Source organism: Nicrophorus vespilloides, unplaced genomic scaffold (assembly GCF_001412225.1).
Source record: "Nicrophorus vespilloides isolate i.1.1-1 unplaced genomic scaffold, Nicve_v1.0, whole genome shotgun sequence".
NCBI lineage: Eukaryota > Metazoa > Arthropoda > Insecta > Coleoptera > Silphidae > Nicrophorus > Nicrophorus vespilloides.
Window position 1 is genome coordinate 73,776 of NW_017098109.1, and position 23,238 is coordinate 97,013.

Consider the following 23,238-nt stretch of genomic DNA (forward strand, 5'->3'; position numbering starts at 1 on the left):
TATATGCGAGCTTATAAAGATACTGTTTGTATAAGTACGTGTTACTTGACAAGTATATGTTATTTGTAGAATTATTTGTCAAATAGTATGGGAAGAGTAAATAATAAGTGCGAATTCAGCTATGGTTGTCATGCAATATTTGACAAGAAAAATGTGATGCGTCTTATAGAACATCGGTGCGTATTATACAACGGTATATGTTATTTGTATCCATGGTAATATTGTGCATGATCTGCTAGATGGAATTGGTGGTGAAGAAGTGCGACGAAGTTCATTAGTTGTAAGTGGAGAAGTTGCAATAATGTTCTTGTTTTGATTCCAGGTACAGTTCTTGTACAGGGCGAAGTGTCAAGTGCGCCTTTGGTGGCGGCGAGTGCGCAGCCATCTGCCCCCAACAGTCCTCAGTCAAGTATGCTCCTTCTGCAGACTCAAGTGAGTACCTATGGATACAACCTAACCTAAAAAAATAAATAAACAAACGAATGAACCGTTAAGCGTCGCGTCGTCTCCCCCCTTAAAACGCAACCCGATCCTTTCGGAATTGAAAGCGCTTAATCGACGCCAGAGATCTTTACCAATATATCTCCATTTATCGTTACAAAATATAAATAACGCTCTATTAATAAATCATTCCCATTATTGTGCGCGCATATAATTAAACCGTTGCATTTCTGTTATTTCCTTCTACCTATTTTTTATTTATTTATTTATCTGTTTTTGCTCTTTTTCACGTCTTCGCGTTGCAGAACGTAACGTAACGAATATGGGTTTTAATATAAAACGTGAGGCGAGGCACTGAAACCGTAAATCCCATTAGATCCTGGCCACGTTATAAACGATCATCCTCGCATTCTGCGGCGCGCGCGAAAATGCTAATTTCGAAATTAAATTCCAATAATAAATTTCGTGCCCCTTTTTTCCTTCTTCTTCTTCATCCTCTCCATCTTCTTATCCACCTCTCATCCATGCAGAATGTATGAGAAACTGGCTTTTGTTGCTACACGGCAACTCTTTCTTTCGATGTTCATTTCAATAGGAATATTTATGAAGCTATGAAAAAAATGTATTACACGATTCTAGAATTTACTGTTACATTATCCGCGTTCCTTATTTTTCTATCTCTTTCTCCTCCTCTCATATGAAATTTATTTATCGCGAAAGAATATTCAAGTTAATTTCCACATACAGTCACAGCACACCACACCGAGACTTTCGAAACGAATCTCCATTTTCCTCCTGATTCACATCAAAACGACAAAATACAATTATTTCATTAAACAACAACACAAAACTATATCCAACTATAAGTTATATAATACACATAATCTTATAGTATTTGATACCCTTAACCTAAAATTATATCATTTATCACGAGTAGTGAGGATGCAGCTTTATAATTATCTACAACTGCAGTAATACTTCACACAAACTAGGTATTGACAATTCCGCCAATTCCGGACTGTTTGAAACCGGACTAATTTAAGAAAAAGACACTTGTCTATATGAAAAAAAACATCACTATGTACTAATTTATATTGCACAATTAAAGTTTAGTTCATTGTTAAAATTTCTAAATTTCGAGACTATAATGAATCCGGAATGATTGAAACCGGACTATGCGAGGTATTGCTGTATTAGTTTTATTTTAATAAAGCTACATCCATACTAAGTACAATAGTAGAGTCACTTCCAATTTTATCTAGAACTGCAGTAATACCTCACATAGATTGTGTATTGATAATTCCGCCAATATTCCGCACTGTTTGAAACCGGACTAATCCAAGAGTTTAAACCTTACAAAAAGAGACTTGTCTATATAATTGATTTAGAATTTATTTTTAATTTGCACAATTAAAATTTAATTTATTTTGAAATTTCCAAACCGGACAATATTGAATCCGAAATGTTTGAAACCGGACTATGCGAGGTACTGCTGTATTAGTTTTTTTGTTAATAAAGCTGCATCCACACTAAGTACAATAAGTAACGTCACTTCCAATTTTATCTAAAACTCCATTAATACCTCACATAGATTGTGTATTGATAATTCCGCCAATATTCCGCACTGTTTGAAACCGGACGAATTGAAGACTTTAAACCTTACAAAAAGAGACTTGTCTATAGAATTGATTTAGAATTTATTTTTATTTTACACAATTAAAATTTAATTTATTTTTAAATTTCCAAACCGGACTATATTGAATCCGGACTATGCGAGGTATTGCTGTATTAATACCTCACATAGATTGTGTATTGATAATTTCGCCAATATTTCGCACTGTTTGAAACCGGACTAATCCAAAAGTTTAAACCTTGTAAAAAGAGACTTGTCTATAGAATTGATTTAGAATTTATTTTTATTTTGCACAATTAAAATTTAATTTATTTTGAAATTTACAAACCGGACTATAATGAATCCGGAATGATTGCATTAGTTTTTGTTTTAATAAAGCTGCATCCACACTAGATATAATAAGAAACATACATTTATGCCAAACCTACCAATTAATATGACATCATTGAAAATTCATCGGTCTGAAATAGTAATTGGTACAAGTGACAGAAATTTATGTCTCTTTTCACGCATAGCTTAAGAAAATTCTAAACAAATTGTAACTTCCCGTCTTATCTAACAACTATTAAATATGATTTATTTGCAACGGTCAAAGCGTCTGAAAGATACATTTTGCTCGAGCAAAAGAAAAAACCGTACATCAATTAAACCTATCCTTGCATTACTGAAAACCCTCGGGGCTGAAACTCGTAGTTAACCGTGGATTTATCGCTTCGCGCTTTTGGATCAAGATTAAGTGTTGATTCGGAGGTATTTGTTGTTTGCGACAAAAGATGAATAATAAATCGTTCCGTTTAAATTGTTGCGGCAGACACGGATCGAGTTGTTCGCAAATGCACTGTAAATCATTGCGTATCCTTTAATGATCGTTGCGTCAGCAACGAGATTAATCGAAGATTTATGCTGCTAATTTTTATTAATTATCGAATTAACTTGCGTTAATTCCCTCACAAGGCGACGATTATTAAAGACGCATTAACGTGTGCTTATATAACGTACGTTTTTCTTAATCCGCCTTTCAATAAACGTATTTTTCTTGCATGTTCATAATTAATTTTTTTGGTAATATAATTACATCCTCGTCTTCAATTAATCCAAATTAAAAACAACTTAAGTCGCAATTAATTATTTATTTAGTCACCTTTATATAATTACATTTCACTATAATTTGATACATACTTTTATTATGTATAAATCTATTAAAAAAAATATCTCGTAAAGTTTTTTTTTAATTAAATTTTAATTAGTTAATTATTTTTGTTGTCTGCAAATATTTATGTAAATTTCAATTATAAATAATATAAAAAATTCTTAATTTAATACTGAAATTCTATCAGAAAAACTCGTTTTTCTATAATCAAAAAAATTGAATAATGTAGTGGAGATTATTATTGTGATAATAAATGTGAATTAAATCATTGGTTAGTTCATTAATTAAAAATAATTTAATTTTCTTTCTACATCAGGTTTAATTACAATTAAAATCGTTCGTTAGTAAATTAACTGCCCATTAATTTCAAACTGGAATTGAATCTCATGCAGAGATTGAAAACTAAATTAATTATCAATCGTTAAAATCTTGCAGACAGGAAAACTCAACATTACATTAATTAAAACTACAATAAATTGTATTAAATTTATTTGATTATTATTGTTCAATGAAATTTATTCAATTTTTTACAGTCTTCAATCAATATTTAGATTATATAATTCTAAAATTTGAATGTTTTAGATTTTCTTAATTAAACTTAATTTGAATAATATTTTGTATTAGTAATTAATTATATTTGTTCTATTTTTATTAATTTTTAATATATTGTAGTTTTTTTTTATAAAAAATGTAGATTTTCATACACTAATTTTATATAGGATTTCTACGTACTTAATTTATATTTAAAATTAATCTAGATTTAAGATATAACAATTTTTGTGCGTTTTAAATTGAAATTATAGAAAATAAACAAATTGAAAGAAACGAAGTTAAAAATTAAATGATAGTTTTATAATATTTGTAAATTTGGAAGTAAAATAAACAAATTGAAAGAAACGAGGCTACAAATTAAATGAATGAATAAAAAATGATACAATTTTTATAAAATATGTAAATTTTAAGTATTTTCATTTACTAATTCTATAATGATTTTTTAAGTGTTTTCTTGTGTTCTTTAATATCATTAAAATAGCCGAGTTTCGCCTAAAGATAGAATGTTTGTTTTATTTAAACTGAAATTATAGAAAAAAAACAGGCCAAATATGAAATGAATGAAAAAAAAGATAAATTTATAAATTAGGCAAAGTATTTTATTTAATTAATTTGTACGTGTTCTTAATCGGTGGCAATCGCAAGCCCGACAACCGAAATCCCATCTATCGAAATCCCGGCTGGCTCAAAATCCCGACTATGTCAAAATCCCGACAATCAAAATCCCGACTATATCGAAATCGAAATTATTATAAATTTCTACAATAACATTTTTTTGGAAGTCAGGATTTCGATATAATCGGGATTTTGATTGTCGGGATTATAGTAGTCAGGATTTCAATAGAGTCGGGATTTCGATATAGTCGGGATTTTGATTGTCGGGTTTATGGTAGTCGGGATTTTGACATAGTCAGTATTTCAAGCGTCGGGACTTTAATACAGTCGGGATTTCGAACGTCGGGATTTCAATAGACGGTCTTTCGGTTGTCGGGCTTGCGATATAGACCCTTTCTTAATATCACTAAAATATCTGAGTTTCCTCTAAATATAGAATATAAAAATGAAAGAAACGAGGTTAAAAAATAAAATGAAAAAAAAAATGACTGAGTAACAAGAATATAGTAAACTTTTGTTTATTTGTTAAATGCTATATAAGTTTTGATCACTATTTATATAAACAATTCTCTGTTTGGTAGTTACGTAACGGCGTTTGTATGAAATTGAGTAAACGCATGAAAACAATTGCGAATGAATCTAATTGCATAATCCCGTAGTTCTGTTTTGGGAGACACCTGTATTGTTGGTTGGTGGTTTTCCCTCTACGCCGGAGTGCAGAGCAGCAAGTCCATAGTTGCAATACGTAACTGGACTCGATTACAATAAAGTTATAGTAGTAGTAGTATTATGCTGCATTATAAATGGAAGTGGCAGCAGGTTCAGAAGAAGTGAGGCGCCCATGAGCCGTGAGAACAAATAGTTTTCATGGATTTACGACGGTAATTAAAGCGGAACGTAATGAATGCGTATCAAATATTAAAAGCAGAGAAAAAAGAAGAAAAAAAAAACATAACATAACTTAGGTAATAATGTCGGTGGTAAACGGAGATGAAGGAGAAGAAAAAGAAACCAGTACGTTCTGCAGTTTATAATTAACCGTGATTAGCGAAACGGGTATTATTTTTTCTTTTTATTCTTGTTATTATTAATTCGTAGGTGTTTGCAGCGCGTGTTTTTATTATTCCTATTAAATTACACGCATTCTATCAATTTGTATGTTTCGATTGAAACATCATGATTCGATGATGGCTATTTGCATAACGTCGATGGTTCTTTTCGCGTTAAAAAAACGGCGAGAGAGAGAGAGAGAAAAAAAAGAGGAATGTATCATGTAGTATGCAGCATGTGAAGAGGTTGGGCTTTTTGATGGCGATGCGAAAGCCGTGTGTGTGTGTCGGCGTACACCTAAAAGTCCGTGCGTTTAAATATTTATGCATCCATCTCTAATCGCATCGCAAATTACAATATGAACATGCAATAACCGTCAACAGAAGTTATGTTCCGGCCGTATAAATTGATATAAGATGGAGCCACGTGCATATACCATACTATATAGTATTATGTATAAATATATTAAGAGAGAGTGTAAGAAGTATACGAGATGAAGGTGAGAGGGAGCGAGATAGACGTGTACACACATCTGTATGTAAACGGCGATTCATTGTGTTCGACTTCTGAATAAATTTGCCATTTCCATAAATACATAAAAAATCGGCTTAATATTTAATCCGCCGCAAATGTAAATTATGTAAATCAATGAGTGAAACAAGTAAACTACAAAGTTGCAAAGAAATATTAACACCCCAAGGTGGCTTCTTATATTACATTCTTTTTACGCAATAACATCTTTATGCATTTCAACATTCACTATAAAATTGTATAGTTTTTAAATCTATTTTTAATGAATTGAAGTTTTCATAACGATTTTCATTTCAAAAAATATTAAAATATCAATAGGTTATCGTTTCTTATGCTTATTTTCTACCTTTGACCATTCCTAATGTATTGTTAAATTTTAATGGTTTTACTCAATTACTAAAGATTTAGTACCAATCTTAACATCTTTATTTGTATCAACATTCCTAATACAAAGGAAAATTGAATAGTTTTAAAATCTATTTTTTAAATTGATTATAGTTTTCCTAGCGATTTTCATTCAACGTTACAGAAATATTTTCTTATGATCATTTTCTTTATTCTTTCTTTGATCATTCCTAATTTATTGATAAATTTTAATGGTTTTACTCAAGTACTAATAAGCAGGGAATATTTACCTCTAAAGTATTATGTTAAAATTATTATTTGATTATTCTTAATACACTTTTATATTTTTACTTGTTTATCTCAAATTGTAACAAACTTAAGATTTTGTACAAATTCTTTCTTAGTAAAGATATAAGAAATATCCACCCAAAGTCTTTTCTTATACTAATACCTCGAAAGTAGCAATGTTTATCTAAAATTGTTTTGCTATACCCTCTTTTTTTAACGATTTATATGGTTTTAAACCAATTATACGCACTATTCGAGGCATTTCTGTATAAGAAAACAAAAATAAATAAAATTTGACTGTCTTTTCTTAATTACAACTTCTTGAAATTTATAATATCATTAACAAAATAAACATATTTTAAATCTTTCATTGAAATTTGCATATTAATATCAGGAAATATGAGATTAATTGAGTGGATTTTCTTAATTACAACACGCATTTCTTGCAATTAACGAAGTAGAAACATTTCAAGCCTCCAATTTTAGTTTAATTTATTTCGAAATGTTACATTTATTCTAATTTGCAGCCTATTAACATATTTTAATAAAATCGCAAAGCAAATTAATATTTTATAAAATAAATGTGTTTCCATATATCTTACATTAATCTTTGAATTAGAATTAATGTAATATAATTAATATACCGTTTTTTTCCACACCTTAATTCTGAAAAAAAACTAATTTGATTAGTTTTAATAGTATTCCATTTTTTTTGGAAACTGTTAAAATCAACAAATTTGCTAAATTTTGTTAATGTTTAATCATTATTAAATAAAAAATGATTAAAAACTACCAATTATAAGTTTATTTTTTAGAAAAATTAAAATATTGACCAAACACGTGTAATATTAATTAATTTTTATACAAATATTTATTGTGCCAATTTTGATCAAATTATTATCGAATCTGCCAATGATTTATTACAATAAATATAAAAAAAATCTAATTAAAAAAAATATTGTAAAACTGTAATTAAATTTTGCTTTCATAATACTTAAATGTTTGCTTAGTTGTTTTATTCAAATTACTTTATTTTAATGTTGAAACATTGCAAATATTTCTAGAAAGAAACACACTGACAACAATTTCGTAACGCGTATCTCGACTTCTAAACTGTGATTTAATGCTGAGAGAGATTTAAAAGTTTTGTGGATATTCGCGAAGACGAAAATTAATGTCCATCCTTGTACATTCTGTAATAAATTAAGTGCAGTGCTCGGTGTCGCGCGATCACTAATTTATTCCTAAATGACAAAAAAAAATACACTCACATACGTTCCTATTTTATTGCTGAGAAATTAAAATTTTGAAATACCCCCCATTTGCGAACGATGCGAAACGATGTCATTAATTAAAAGATTCCATTTAAGGCATGCAATTCCAATCGTTTATTTTACAATTAGAAAAAAATATATCCACAATGTTGCAATTTTTCATTGAAATTTATTATTAAATCATAGTTTCCGTTAATATATTTGAATCCGGACTAATTGAGGATACGAAAATATACTTATATGATTGCTGAATTCAAATTTAGTTTGTTTAGAAATTTTCAAACCGTACTATAGAGAACCCGGACTGATGGAGGCCGCACTATGTGAGATATTACTTCATATTACATAATAAAAACTAAGATAATATCAAAATTAATTGTCAATTATTTACTTTCTAAAGTAAACTGTAGAAGGAAAGAGCCGTGACTACTGATTTAGGAAAAGGGAAATTAGAGCTGGAAAATCCTCATTTGGGAACCTTATTCCAATAAATTCAATGCGCTTCGAACAATTAAATGAACCAAAAACAAAGTGTTGTGCAACGTTTCTTCATATATAGATACAATAGTTAAAATAACAATTATTTTTACTTTAAAGTTTGCACATTTCGTTGATTCATGCAATTCTTCAAACTCAAAGAATCGTTACTAAAAACCACCATCATCGTAATTATTTTTGCCAATAGTGTTGCGTTCCGAGAAGCGTTGGTAATTAGAAAAGCAACGATGACCTAAAAAAAAATCTCGAATTTTGTGCAAGTCGCAAAGAAATCCTTGTATTCTAATAGATTGTCCTTACATTTCATCAAACCATTAATATTATCGAACTTTGACATGACCAATGGTTGTTGTTGTAAAGTCTTCATCTCGGACGGTCAAGCGATGATTTCGCATTCTGAATGTATAATGAATGCTGTTGCATAATGCCCAGTCCGAACTCGAGATATGCGTATGCAGAATCCGAGTTCTTCGTTTTCTGTTTACCTCTTCCGTCGACAGATTAATTTTTACGAGTCGAGGGAAACGTGTAATGACTATTTATAAATGGGATAATGATCGAGTGGACATGAGTAAGTCCGATGCGTAATGTCCGTTTGGAAATACGCGTCTCGATTATATAAATAAATACAGATCGAATGGTTTTGCAAACATAGATGTACTTGTATCGATACAAGCGCAGGCACGTATTCAGTTTTCATTCATTGTTCTATAATTTAAGTATCAATATCATCATATAACAATAATTCACTGAAATTTATATGAATATATGAAAAATTACAAAACGTTTTATTGTGCAATTAGTAATAAAATAATTAAGGAAAGCGTGAACATTCTTTGAAATTGCTAATTATTAATGCAGTGGATATAAATCTATGGGGCACAAGAAATATGCAAGTATTAATTTATTTGTTCTTTTATTATAAATATAATTTGTCTGAGAGTTAATTACAAATGCCTTTTCTTAGTTAAATATTGGAAATTATTAATAATTTTGTTTTTAATTACTAACTCAAATTGAACAAATACGTTTAAAGAAGTGTACCAACTATTAACAATAGTAATTTGGTTTTACTGAGAGACAAAGCTATTTGTGTTTGAAGACGGGAATAGTGTGGATGTGTCTGTGTATTAATAATATAACTTGTAGGAATTTAGTCAGTCATAAAAGTGCTTTGTGTTTAGTCATAACAATAATCGATTAGTAATAAAAATAAATTATCGTGGAGTATATACAATGTTTGGAATTTAGTTAATAATTAATATTGTAATTGGAGATTTTGTAATGGTATTGTTTTGGAGTCGATAAACTTTCTTAGTTATTTTAATATAATATTTTAGTTGATTTCTGTCGCAAACTGTTGCTGCTGTGAAATTGAGTGTGTAATTGTTGAATTACCGTTTCGTAAAATTGAGATTTGGTAAATGCGTCCCTGTACGGATATGTACCGTAGACACGAACGTATATTGAGTAGCGGAGAGTTCTGATACTGATACATGCACCAAACATGCGAAGGCTGTTTCACATGCTGCACATTCCCCGCTGTTTGCTCTCCATTAATACGCACTTAATTATGATATATTAAGACAGTCGCGATTAGTTTTGTAAGCACTGTTAAGGATGTCGAGGACTTCCCGGATATTGTTATTAGTTGTTAGAAGTTGCGCTTCCTGAGTTCTACGGTTTTTTGCTGCGAAGCTTTAGTAGTTCCGTGTATATGGGTATGGATGGGTCTTGGGTGTCTCCCCTATTCGAGGAGGAGTGTGGGCAATGGCGTCGCGACGTCGCAACGGTTGCGACGCACGCAACGGTGCGGGTCGGCCAATGGAAGAGAATGGCGACTCCGCCTATGAGAAGAAACCCCTCTTCTGCGTGAAACTAGGTGAAACGGAACGGAGGCGATAAATCACGTCGTGTCACCTGGCCCTGTAGTCGCGGACAATCACCGATCCAAAGAGAGTCACTACCTTCCTGGCTTCCTGCCTTCCCTGCCTACAAGTGTAGATAGATTGTTTGGTCGGTCGGGTGGTGGTCAGTCGTTTGGTCGCGATGCCGTGATTAGATTTCGCCGTGTTAATTATAGTAGCGCACCGATTGACACCTAAATATAATGAGCCCAGAGCTGTTATTTATGTATTGAGATCAATCGAATCAAAATGCAATGCAATTCAATGTCTGAGCCTGTGTTGTCCGGTTGTTGTTGCAGACCCCGTTTGGCTCGAGCAGTTTTGCGGATCTGCTGAGTTTCCCGGACGACCCGAGTGCCGTCCTGCCACCAGAGGATCTTGACCCGTTCCCAGAAGTAGCTTTGCAGTCGCAGCCTCCATCACCGGCACCGCTGCCCAGCTTCCAGGAGACCTACTCGGTCAGATACAACACCTTCAAGATGGAGGAGGAATGCTTCAACGCCTACCATCATCATCCGGCCCACGTGGCTGCCCCAACGCACCATTACGAGTACCAGCAGCATCAGTACACCACCAGCCCTTACTATCCGCCGCCCCAATGCAGTCCCGGCTTCGATTCGCTGATCTCGCAGGATTCCTATTCGCTTCCGCCCTACCAGAGCGCAGCTTCAGAGCTCCACGTCAGCACAGCTTTGAGCCCTCGTCAACGAAGGGCATCGCTTCCACTTCAACGCTCCGAATCCACCAGCAGCAGCGAAAGCCCGAAGCTCCGCATGGCCGGTCCAACATCTTCCGTTTGTTCTTCAGCCGCAAGTTCGCCGGGTGGTGTCGAGCAGCCGACTTCCAACAAAGGTCCAGCTCCGCCATCCCCGTCCCAACTGTGTGCGGTCTGCGGAGATACGGCCGCTTGTCAGCATTACGGAGTGCGCACCTGCGAGGGTTGCAAGGGCTTCTTTAAACGGACAGTGCAGAAAGGTTCCAAGTACGTTTGTCTCGCCGACAAGGCGTGCCCCGTGGACAAGAGGAGGCGCAACCGTTGCCAGTTCTGCAGATTCCAGAAGTGTCTGGCCGTTGGTATGGTCAAGGAGGTCGTCCGGACGGACTCGCTGAAAGGTAGACGGGGTCGGCTGCCTTCGAAGCCAAAATCCCCGCAGGAATCACCACCAAGTCCACCGGTCTCTCTCATCACGGCCCTGGTGCGCGCCCACGTCGACACCACACCTGATCTCGCTAACCTAGACTACTCCCAGTACTGCGAACCCAGTCCCATCGAGCCTATCATCCCCGAAGCGGACAAGATCCTGCAGTTCTACACCTTGCTTACCACCTCCGTCGACGTCATCAGAAACTTTGCGGACAAAATCCCCGGCTTCCAGGACCTCTCGCACGACGACAAGGAGCTCCTATTCCAATCGGCATCTTTGGAACTCTTCGTGCTTCGTCTCGCTTACCGCACCCATCCCAACGACACCAAGCTAACTTTCTGCAACGGCGTCGTCCTCGACAAGCAACAGTGTCAGCGCTCCTTTGGCGATTGGCTTCATGCCATCATGGACTTTTGCAGCAGCCTTCATCTCATGGAAATCGACATTTCTGCCTTCGCCTGTCTCTGCGCCCTCACCCTCGTTACTGGTAAGAATCTTATTCTACATTTTCTATTTTTTTTTTAATAATTACTTCATATGCAAAGTTTTAAATACATTATTCACATTAGATTTTGTCGTGACTCAAAAAACTCTTAAATATTAGTAAACTACCCTTCGACAAAATACCCAGATATTTTAGATTTCTTGACAAGTATGTTTCATTTAATACTTAGATAGAATAATTAAAAATTAGTGCTTTATAAGATTTTATAATAAGTAATTGTCTATACGATCTTTTATCCTTAAGTCTTTAAGGATTCATTTGTTGAGTCGGTACATTGAATGATACACTTTTTTGTTCACGAACCAACAAAAAAAAAATTACGAGATCACCACAACCCCACAACACTGTCCATGTATGTTTGAAATCCGAACACGCGATCATCAATTCACAATGAGCCGAATTATTCAACGAACCGCTCAGAAATTAATTGCGTCCGAGAGACAGGAAATTGAATCCATTATTAATTTATAGCCAAAGCCAAAAACGAAATCGGAAAAGCACAAGCTCACATCATTTAAACCTAATTAGGAAAAGCGCTCGCTCACGAACGTAAATTACGCAAGTGGCGTTCAATTTCAGTCAATGTTTATTCTTTTCAAACGGGGCCTCAACAGATTAACAACTAATTGAAATATTAACGTTTGTCTCGACGCATCCGATGAATCCATGATTGTACAGAAATTTACGAGCCATTAACTGCAATGCTTTTACGGCGTTTGCAATTTCAAGCCTGGATATCTCTCATTAATTCGACAATTTCGTTGATATTTTTTCGCACATTTCGATTATACCGAACCTCATTATAGCATACGTTAATTAATTGCGTTCTCAGAATGACAAATTGTAATTTGCAGAGCCTCGTTTTGAAAATTTACTTTAAAAGCTTTTCACACCGGATATTGGATTAATTCCAATTACCTTGCATTGGAATTATAACAAATATAATTTATTTCTAGATAATTTCTCTTGAATATTTTAAATTTAATTGACAATCAAGGAAATATACATTTCTAGCTTTATTTTACAAGTAAAAATATTTCTTATTATTTAACGAATTTACTAAATTTTGAATTTTTTCATGTATTTGATTTGTAGTGCTTAAGTACTTTAAAAATAAGCTACGATACTTAGAATTATAAAAATTACCTAATATTTAAATCAATTTGTCTGGACACAACACCTCCTTTTTTTTATAATATATAGTTAATTCATCTATTTCTTATGTAACATGGACACAATACTTCCGCCATGTGACAAGGAAATTTTGATAATTCTATAAAAAAAATCTCAATTTAAGTTTTTAAATACAATAGGACACAACATCTCCTCCATTACGTAAAGATTTAATACTATAGTTCATTATTGAAATAAAGTGTCGTAATGAAATTACATTTTAAATTCAAAGTAGGTTCGTCGGACAGTTGTAAAACTCTAGGAAATATTAGAGAGTCCCGCTGAGCGCGGATTTTATTGGTTGTATAACTCGCATTTCTAAACATGGGCATATGAAATAAATGGCAAAGCGTTTAGGACCGCAGCAATTTGAGATAAACGAGCGCTGGAACGGCGATTTGCATTCGTCGCCGTCTCTGATTTATAGTCATGTGAATTGATGTGAGACCTTTTTTTTCTCCTTTCTTTTTACAGAGAGACACGGATTGAAGGAGCCGCACCGCGTCGAGCAGCTCCAGATGAAGATCATCTCATCATTGAGGGATCACGTAACCTACAACGCGGAGGCTCAGCGCAAGGCGCACTACTTCAGCCGTCTGCTCGGAAAGCTTCCGGAACTCCGCTCCCTGAGCGTTCAAGGTCTCCAGAGGATCTTCTACCTTAAACTGGAGGACCTCGTCCCGGCGCCGCCGCTCATCGAGAAGATGTTCGTTGCCAGTTTACCATTCTAAACAACAACAAAAATTGAAGATCAAGAGAACGAGTTTCTGCGGATGAAAGAAAGAGGTTTGATCGACGCACGAAATTAAGCAAAATGAAGAGTTATTCTACTGTATGTGATTTGTTAATGTTATTATTATTAATTATTCTCAATTATTATTATTTTTTTATTTTTTTGCTATTCTTTCAAAAAGAATACGGGATGTGTATATTTTGTAAAGAGAACTAACCAAGTTTACAATCTTTAAAATGTGTGTTTTAAATTTTTTCTATAAATATACATAAATGCGTGTAATATATATGGAAAAAAAAGAATATGGATCGAGAGAGCTTGCTTCTTCATAACTTTTAAATGAACAAAAAAAAAACTAATTGAACGGAAGTTACCCACGACGATACAAGTTACCTTATTTATCCGGGCTATGACTATGTGGCTATACATTGGATATTTACTACTATTTTTTTTATTATTATTATTTCGTTTAAATTAATTAATTAATATTTTATACATATGTACTTATTATTATTTTTTTTATATACAAACATAATATAATACTCTACACATATATATATTTACACATTTTTTTTTAACGATTAATTCAATTTTTTCGGTGCAATTAGATATTATGGAAATGGTTACCAAAAGGATGCTGTGGACACGGCATCTCTTGCTAAAAAAATGGAATAATATATATCTATAAATATACATATTTTTTATTATTATTATTATTACTATTATTACAACTACTCTAAATATTTTCTTATTGTTTAAATGAACGAAAGATGGAGGCGATGCAAAATAAGTATAAACAAAAAAAAATAAGCACAGCAAACGAGAACCTAAAATGCGATACAACCTAGTCATGGCACTATTATAAAGATGTATTTTTTTTTGTGTGTGATTAATTAATTATTGTTTACAGAACGAGATGATTTTTTTTTATATATATACATATATTTTATTAACGATTTTTATTGAGTTTATTTTTAAGGCGAATCGAGTTACCTAAACGATGGCCGGAAGCGGTTACCAGGCGCAAGGCGCCAATTTCAAATTATTTTTTTGCTTTCTTTATTAATTAATTAATTAATTTTTTTGGTATGTCGATGAAAAATTTTGACGATTTTATTTTTTATTGTGCCATTTCACGTCTGCTTTAAGAGGAATCCCATTCCAATTATTTGATTGCCTACGCGAAACCAGTTAATTTAGAAAACTGTGATCAGTTTTTTCTTATATACAACAAAATAGGCTACGATTTTCTTTCTCTTTTTTAAAGATTTGTATATATTTATATATTGGCTGAAGTACAGTATTTAATTACATAAAAAAAGACATTAAATTAAGGTGAATGAGATATTTTCGAAATTTTATAGAGTACTCTTGCACATCTTTCAAAATCGGGATGCATAATCATTTTTTTTTTCTCAATCAATGTAAATTTTTAACATTCCAATTGAAAATAACAAATTACTATTATATTAATAGAATCTAGATTCGAAATTTATATACTTTGTATCGATTTTGGAGCTGTGAAAGATTTACTTTTTGGGGAATTTCTAATTGGAATTTTTCTGAAATCGTGCCATGTCTTTTGAATACTCAAGGTCCCAGATTTTTGGGATGTGCAAGTGCGGAAGGAATCATATCATAAAATAAGGAATGTATAGAAACGTGATCGATTATGTGAAATATTATGAAATTGTTAAGTAAGGGAAATAATATAGAATGAATAAATCATGCAAGTGCTTTAATTTCATTTTTTTTATTGATTAAATCCAATTACGTTTCGTAATAATCATTATTAATATAATGACACGAACTTTGATTTCGTTTAGAAATTAATACATTTTACTACTAGAATAATCGTTATTTTCAATTTAACTGAATTGATCCATTCAAGAAACGTTTTAATTATTACTGAAATTTCATAAAATTCAACGTTTAAACGTTTAATAAATAGTTTAAAAGAATTACAACATACTCACAATTAAATAAAGCCAGTTTGTTGCAATTGGTGACGATCATATGCGGCTCTTTTGATGAGAAATTGCGGCTCCCAAATACAAACAGGCTCTTGTCTCCAAAAAGGTTGCCGACATCTATTCTATAACTTTTTATTCTATATTAGAAAACATATTTTGTTTATGACATTGTTTAAAAAAAAATGTAGTAAACTTTGATTATATTATATAATATTATAAAATATATATTTGTTTGGTACATAATTTAATAAAAATGAGATAAATACTCATTTCTAACTCTTGTTATTAAATTTGTATTGTCTCTCTTAATTATTTGTACAAAATTTAGAATTTTTCACTAAAATCAATAAATATAGGAAAATGTCTATAAAATAATTATATTTTCAAAAAAAGATGTCGCAAATGAACTAAATATATATTTCCTTAGAATATTACTACTAATAATAATAAAAACTTTAATTTCTTTACAAAAAAAAACTAAATTAAAACGGGATCAAAACCTTAAGCCTTATCTTCGAAGACTAATTAGTTAATTACTAGATTCTACCTTGAAATAAATATACTCTCTAATTTGCTTCATAATTATATTTGATCTTTACTATTCTTGTAGTATTAATAATATATAATAAAAAAAATGAATTTACTAATTATATATGAGAGATCCACAATAAATTATGTTATTTACAACAACAACAACAAAAAAAAGAAGATATTTTTGTAGAAAGTTTTTTGGAAATCGAGTAAACGTAATCGCAGAGAGTCTAAATAATATAAATATTTAAATGAATTGTATGAATAATCAATGATTCTAAAACAAGATGTTTCCAAAATTAAGTTATTTTAATGGAAATAAAATTTAAATTCACAAAAATTTCTAACAAATTGAATATTTCAAATGTAAATTAAAGTATTAGGCCTAATTATTAATTAAAATAAATTTAAAAAACTACTTTAATTAGTTTTAATTAAAAAAAATACTTTGATTAGATTTAATAAAAAATAAAGAAGTTATATGAAATATTGTATTAAGATTAAATTTCGTTGAATGGATCAATTAATTAATATTTTTTTTGAAAGCGCTTGCATGCTTTATGGGCAATCAAAACAGAAGAAGGCTCGAGTCCTCTTAGTAATCCTTTTTTTTTGTTTTTTTTTCATTATCGATTAATTAAATATGTTTGTTTTTCTTTTTTGTTGTCATATCAAAAAGAAGAAAAAAAAAATACTGCCTTGTATGGAAACGATGGACTGACCGATAGTTACCTGATGGAATGGTATATAAAGTTATATATGTATATTGAAGAGAATATAAAACATTTAAACTGAAAAAATATGAAAAATATGAAGAAAACGATATATGTACAGGATGATTGAAGGAAGATATTAAATTTATGGTGTGTACTTTCGATGCACTCTTAATTTTTTTGATGATTTGATTGTTTTTTTTTAAATTTTCATTTATTTTGATTAAATAGATTACGACATCCGCCGTCCGCTTAATTTAGTGAAGGAATGAAACTGATATTGACGTAACAAACTTAATTATTGTAATAATGATAATATATCGAAGCTTCTGTTTCTGTGTATTATTTCAATTATTTCATTCGTTGTAATTCAGCCTCTGTACTTAATTAAAACCTAATGTTACAATTTCGCTGCAATAGTACCGATTCTTGTTCGAAATATGAATACTAATAAATAATATATATATTACAAAACAAAAAAACACACGCTATTTTCTTTCTTTGTAGCATTGTGGTTCGGGCATACGGGAGCCATGCAATATATTAAATAAATAAATATAAATGAATGTGTTGTTTGAGCAGAGTAAATTTGAAGAGATGCGAAGAAGCAAATGGACAAAATCAACATTTGTACCTGCTTTTTTTTTAATAATTCAATAAATACATGTTCATCCTTCAGCTTCAATCTTTGATTATGAAAAAGATGAAAGCAAAAAAAAAAACGCAGAATTCACTGTACAAATTTGATTTGTGTGGCAGAAAACTATTATTATTAATAATAATAATATATATCTCTTAATATGGTAAATCTGCATGGATGTGAAGTCCAAGTACTGTGTACTTGGGCTCTAAATGTTCTAGGATTAAATTAAGCACAAATGTTTATTATTCCCCCCCCCCATTATAATAATTATCTCCTTTTCTTTTTTGTTTAATTAATTAAATTTTATAATTATATACTTACTATATATTTAATAACTTGCCATTTAATGCCAGTTTTTTTTTTGCTAAATTTTATACTTTAAATACTCAGCATCCCCTTTTATTTTATAATTTACTTATTGTTTAAGTTCTCCCTTTAAATTATGTTACCTACTTTATTATTATTATCATTATATTTTATATCTCTATATAAATATGTATACTTATTCTTTATTGTTTTTGTTTTCTTAATCTCCTTTTTTATTTTTTATTCGGCATACATAGATTTTTAAGATGAGAATCGCATAAATAACCGATATGTAATAAATGTATGTTAGGTTTACGGATCTATTTCTACTTTCTCATTTCTTGTACATCTCTCGAAATTAATTAATGATTGATTAATTAAAACTTAAATCAATGATGACTACTGTATCTCTCTCTGTATGTTAGTTAGATTGTTTCTGTATATCTGTATTTTCACGATGTTATATGTTTATTTTTTATCCGACACTGTAACTGTTCATATTATATATACAAATATTATTATGTATTATTTTTGACTTTTTCTCCCCTTTTTTTTCTGTCTTCTTTATCTCTATCGTTTCTTCTTTATCTTTTTACCTTCTTTTTTAAAGTGTGTAAAATTTATTATTGTAACACTATTTCAATAAATAAAATATTTTAAGGTTCTTGTTATATTTCACGACTCTTCAGATAATACTTGTTACATCCTCATACATCCCTCAAAACATCAATTCCTTTTATCCTTTGAATTCCTTTTATCTTTTTTGAATTTTCAAAAATTTTCATAATAATTATTTTAACTATTTTTTTTTAATCATTATGATTCTAATTCTATCATTTAATGAATCTAATACAAAAGGTGACAAGTGCAATTAAATAACAGAATTACGGCCTCAATGATAAAAAAAACTAATTAGAAAATTTATTAAAAACAACAAAAGTAACGAAATTTTTACTGTTTTTGTAATTAATATGACCCTAATTCTGTTACCTAATGCTACCTTTTATATTAAGTTCAATTTTTGACTAAAAAATTTGTGAAAAACTATATTTAAGATTGATTTTAATATCAAGATTATTAATATGAACTTTAAATATTAACTGAAGCATATTTAAACTTGATTTTTGGTTCATTTCTAGATTTTCATACTAATAACAACATTAATAATTTATTAAAGCAGCTAAGGTAATGAAATTTTTACTGTTTCTTTTAATCAATAAGACCCTAATTCTGTTACCTAAAGGCACATATCTCCATTTGTATTAAGTTCAAATCTTTAATAAAAAATATCTTTAAAACTAAATTTAAGACTGATTTTGATATCAAGATTATTAATATAAACTTTAAATTTTAACTCAACGAATATACGCTTAACAAGCATAATATGTTCCAAAATTTTGGGATTTGTAGTGAAACAATTTTCCCCATATAAACCAATGTAATATAAAATAATGTGTTTCATTTTGCGAGTCATTTTTCTTACAATTTCTATTGCTCGTTAAGCGAGGTTCCACTGTAATTATAAAGATATATGTCTGAATTTTGAAACTTTTTGTATCAGTTCGAAAATTAACAACTCATTAAAAACATCGAAAGTAATTTTATTTTAACTATTTTTTTTTAATAATTACAGCCCAAATTTTGTTATTTAATGGCATCTATTACCTTTTGTATCAGGTTCAAATCTTCACTGAAAATGTCTGAAAAACTATATTTAAGACAAATATCAAATTTATTAATTCGATAAATATGAACATTTTAATATTTGTATTCAAAGCATTACGAACTAATAATTTTGTTCTAAATAAAATAATTAACACGAAAATACTGAAATTCATTTTTCCATGTTTTAATAAATATTATTTCAGTATCAGCTTCAAGATTTTGGATTTTTATACAGAAACTGTGATGCAATAATATTCATAATCAAATCAAACATAAGGTAAGTATGGTTCAAAAGAAAAAAAATGAAATTTTAATAAAGTGACCAAAACATCTAACTTATTGGATTGTTCAAGAAAATAGAAAAATACTCTACAAAAGTCAACTATATTTTTAGTATTATTAAGAATTTATTTATAAATTTTACTTTAAGCTTTTTTCTTATCAATAATACATTGAATTGAAGATACATTGTTCATTACTTCTATGTATACATTGAACATTGTTAGTGTTTTACTGATGTTAAAGATCTATTTATTCCATAATAAAGAAAACCTAATATATTATAAGTTCTGCAATATTTTTAATGTGTATACAATTGCTTCCATTTCTGAAATACAAGAAACCATATAATATAAATTATTATTTCTGTAATATAAAGGAATAATGTTATAATCCAATAGGATTATGTTTTTACTATTTAGTTTTGCATTACTTGCAATAATCATTATATAATTAACATATTTTTTGTATATGTGCTTCTACATACATAGTAAAGGCTATGAACTTCAGTATTTACGTCCAATTTTATTTAATATTTGTGTAATTTCATTTATTGCAGCCTTCAATTTTAATTAATATGAAATATAATCAAAAAAAGAAATAGTGTTTGTTCTTTATTATGTGTATACAATTGCTTCCATTTCTGAAATACAAGAAACCATATAAAATAAATTATTATTACTGGTATATAAAGGAATAATGTTATAATCCAATAGGATTATGTTTTTACTATTTAGTTTTGCATTACTTGCAATAATCGTTATATAATTAACATATTTTATTGTATATGTGCTTCAACATACATAGTAAATGAACTTCACTATTTACGTCCAATTTTATTTAATATTTGTTTAATTTCATTTATTGCAGCCTTCAATTTTAATTAATATGAAATATAATCAAAAAAAAGAAATAGTTTTTGTTCTTTATTATGTGTATACAATTGCTTCCATTTCTGAAATACAAGAAACCATATAATATAAATTATTATTACTGTAATATAAAGGAATAATGTTATAATCCAATAGGATTATGTTTTTACTATTTAGTTTTGCATTACTTGCAATAATCGTTATATAATTAACATAATTTATTGTATATGTGCTTCTACATACATAGTAAAGGCTATTAACTTCAGTATTTACGTCCAATTTTATTTAATATTTGTGTAATTTCATTTATTACAGCCTTCAATTTTAATTAATATGAAATATAATCAAAAAAAGAAATAGTGTTTGTTCTTTATTATGTATGCCTTGATAGCTTGTTCTAAATATTCTTTAAAACTATAGTATCATAACTCAGGTGGTTATATCATGTCCACTCTGTATATGAGGATTAAACATTGATCTAAGCTATGCAACCAACAAGTCTCCAATGCAACTCTGGTTGCTGATAGTAGCAAGTGAACGTTACAGTTGAAATTTAGGTTTCTGGAATAGTCCTTTGATACAAAAGCAACCTAAAATCGATTCGATAAGAAGTGATCGGCTATAGTGAATTGCAAACGCTTCTTCACAATCCGTACTGTACTGAACAGTATATCAAAAAAGTTTTTAATGTTTGTGCGTTGGATGCGCGCAGCCGGTTCACAATAAAAATGTCGGCTGTCATTATTTGAGAATGATCTTAATTTTATTAATGTAAATAGTATATAAAATATTTAGAGAACAAAGTGAACCTAATAATAAAATCTATTTAAGACTGTGACTATTAGATATTTATGCCGACCGCAATGGTACTGGAGAGCATAGATAAATTAGCCGAGGAATTAGAAAGGCAAGAGCTCGAGGTAGGTGACATTCGCATTTGCAGGTTATATTTTCGTTTTTTCTCTACTACCTCTGTTCCTCTGTTTTGGACTGTTTCCAGGCCCCGAACGGCGTAGCGACAACACAAGTTTACGAACAGTTATTAGCTATTTATTTATATCAGAATGATTTGTAAGTGCAGGCCCACCACAGCCGAACAACTTCTACACCCTTTTGCAAAAACAAAAAAAAATTGTATATCATACTGAAACCCCAATTTTCTTTCTTTCTTCTCCCATTATTTTCTTTTTTTGACAGATGTAATGCCAAGTGTTTATGGAAGCGTATACCAGCAAACATTAAGTCATCCACTGCGGAGCTGGGCCAGATCTGGGCTGTGGGTCAGCACATGTGGAAGCGGGAATTCCCCCAAATTTACAAAGCCCTGACTGCAGTTAAATGGTCAGACATTGTAGCGGAAATTATGAAACATGTTCAAGGTACATCTCTCATTTAAAAAAAATCATGCATTGTTCTATTTTTTTGTTTTTTAATTTACGTTTTAGATAAAGTGCGCCTTAGAGCTGTAGACTTAATATCACACGCCTATTCGTCAATCACGTTGGAAACTGTTGCCCAGATGACGGGGCTTACCGTCGAGGTGGCAGGTGCTGCATGCATTGAGAAGGGCTGGCATATTGAGGCTGACACTAGGATGGTTCATCCAGTGAGGCCCAGTCCAGAGCCAAGTGGACATATTTCTAGTGAAGATCAACTATACAAACTCACCGATTTCGTTTCTTTCCTCGAAAACTGATGATTACTTATGATATAATTGTTTTTTTTTCTTCTTTTCTTTCTCTCATTTATTTTTTACACGCGATTCGTATTTAAATGTTAAGAAGGATTAAATAAAATTAAATTCTGTATATATAATTTGTCCCTTCTTTAATTTATATATATATACATATAAATATTATGATATAGTATGTTTTCAATTATTACATTTCTTTTCGATAGTTTTTAAGCGACTTGGCGAATAATAAACGATAGTTTCTTACAAGTTTGCAAAATTTGATCTTTCTTTACGTTTTTATACTAATCCTATACACGATTCCAATTTGATACACACACAAAAATTACTTAGTACCAAAATTTATACAAAAAAAAAACTTTGCAATTTTAATAGCTGGAATCGTATAAGACTTTAAAACTTTAGCATTTCAGGAATTATATAACTACGTTCGTTGCGCAACACATGTTTTTGTACAAAATTATTATTTTTTTTTAATATAAAAAAAGCAACAATTCCTGAAATTTCCTTATTTTTATTTTGTCATTTAATGGTTGATTATTTAAGAGCCTTGTATAATAGGAATTGAAAGTTATGTTTATAATAAAAGGTTCAAATTTGTCTATTTTAAATTATTCTATAACTAAATTTAAATATAAAGCAACGTACATATTAGTAAAATTTGAAAATAAACTTTACTTAAAGTTCAGATTAGATTAACTCTAATCAAATTGATCCAACTGC

At 30.5% G+C, this 23,238-nt stretch overlaps 2 protein-coding genes across 3 annotated transcripts in view; both read left to right on the plus strand.

Moving 5' to 3' along the window:
- Positions 1 to 13,904, plus strand: part of LOC108561694 (probable nuclear hormone receptor HR38) — a 78,672-nt gene extending 64,768 nt beyond the window's left edge. For both annotated transcript variants that reach the window (XM_017919766.1, XM_017919765.1), the window contains exons 2-4: positions 323 to 432; positions 10,584 to 11,916; positions 13,582 to 13,904. In XM_017919766.1, coding sequence (XP_017775255.1) covers positions 323 to 432; positions 10,584 to 11,916; positions 13,582 to 13,838 — 1,700 coding nt within the window. In that variant the 3' untranslated portion in view covers positions 13,839 to 13,904. The remainder of the gene's footprint in view (positions 1 to 322; positions 433 to 10,583; positions 11,917 to 13,581) is intronic.
- Positions 13,905 to 21,378: 7,474 nt separating this feature from the next.
- Positions 21,379 to 22,603, plus strand: LOC108561695 (COP9 signalosome complex subunit 8). Its single transcript, XM_017919768.1, has 5 exons — positions 21,379 to 21,593; positions 21,654 to 21,742; positions 21,823 to 21,893; positions 22,020 to 22,201; positions 22,268 to 22,603. Exons 2-5 carry the CDS (start codon positions 21,674 to 21,676, stop codon positions 22,516 to 22,518), a joined length of 573 nt encoding a protein of 190 aa, XP_017775257.1. The 5' UTR covers positions 21,379 to 21,593; positions 21,654 to 21,673; the 3' UTR covers positions 22,519 to 22,603.
- Positions 22,604 to 23,238: the final 635 nt, after the last annotated feature.

Bases quoted from the DNA above. Each gene is read 5' to 3' on its own strand.
- LOC108561695 (XM_017919768.1), top strand. From the start codon at position 21,674: ATGCCGACCGCAATGGTACTGGAGAGCATAGATAAATTAGCCGAGGAA. The intron at 21,743-21,822 runs GTAGGTGACATT...GACTGTTTCCAG, and splicing joins TAGAAAGGCAAGAGCTCGAG to GCCCCGAACGGCGTAGCGAC. The intron at 22,202-22,267 runs GTACATCTCTCA...TTTACGTTTTAG, and splicing joins AATTATGAAACATGTTCAAG to ATAAAGTGCGCCTTAGAGCT.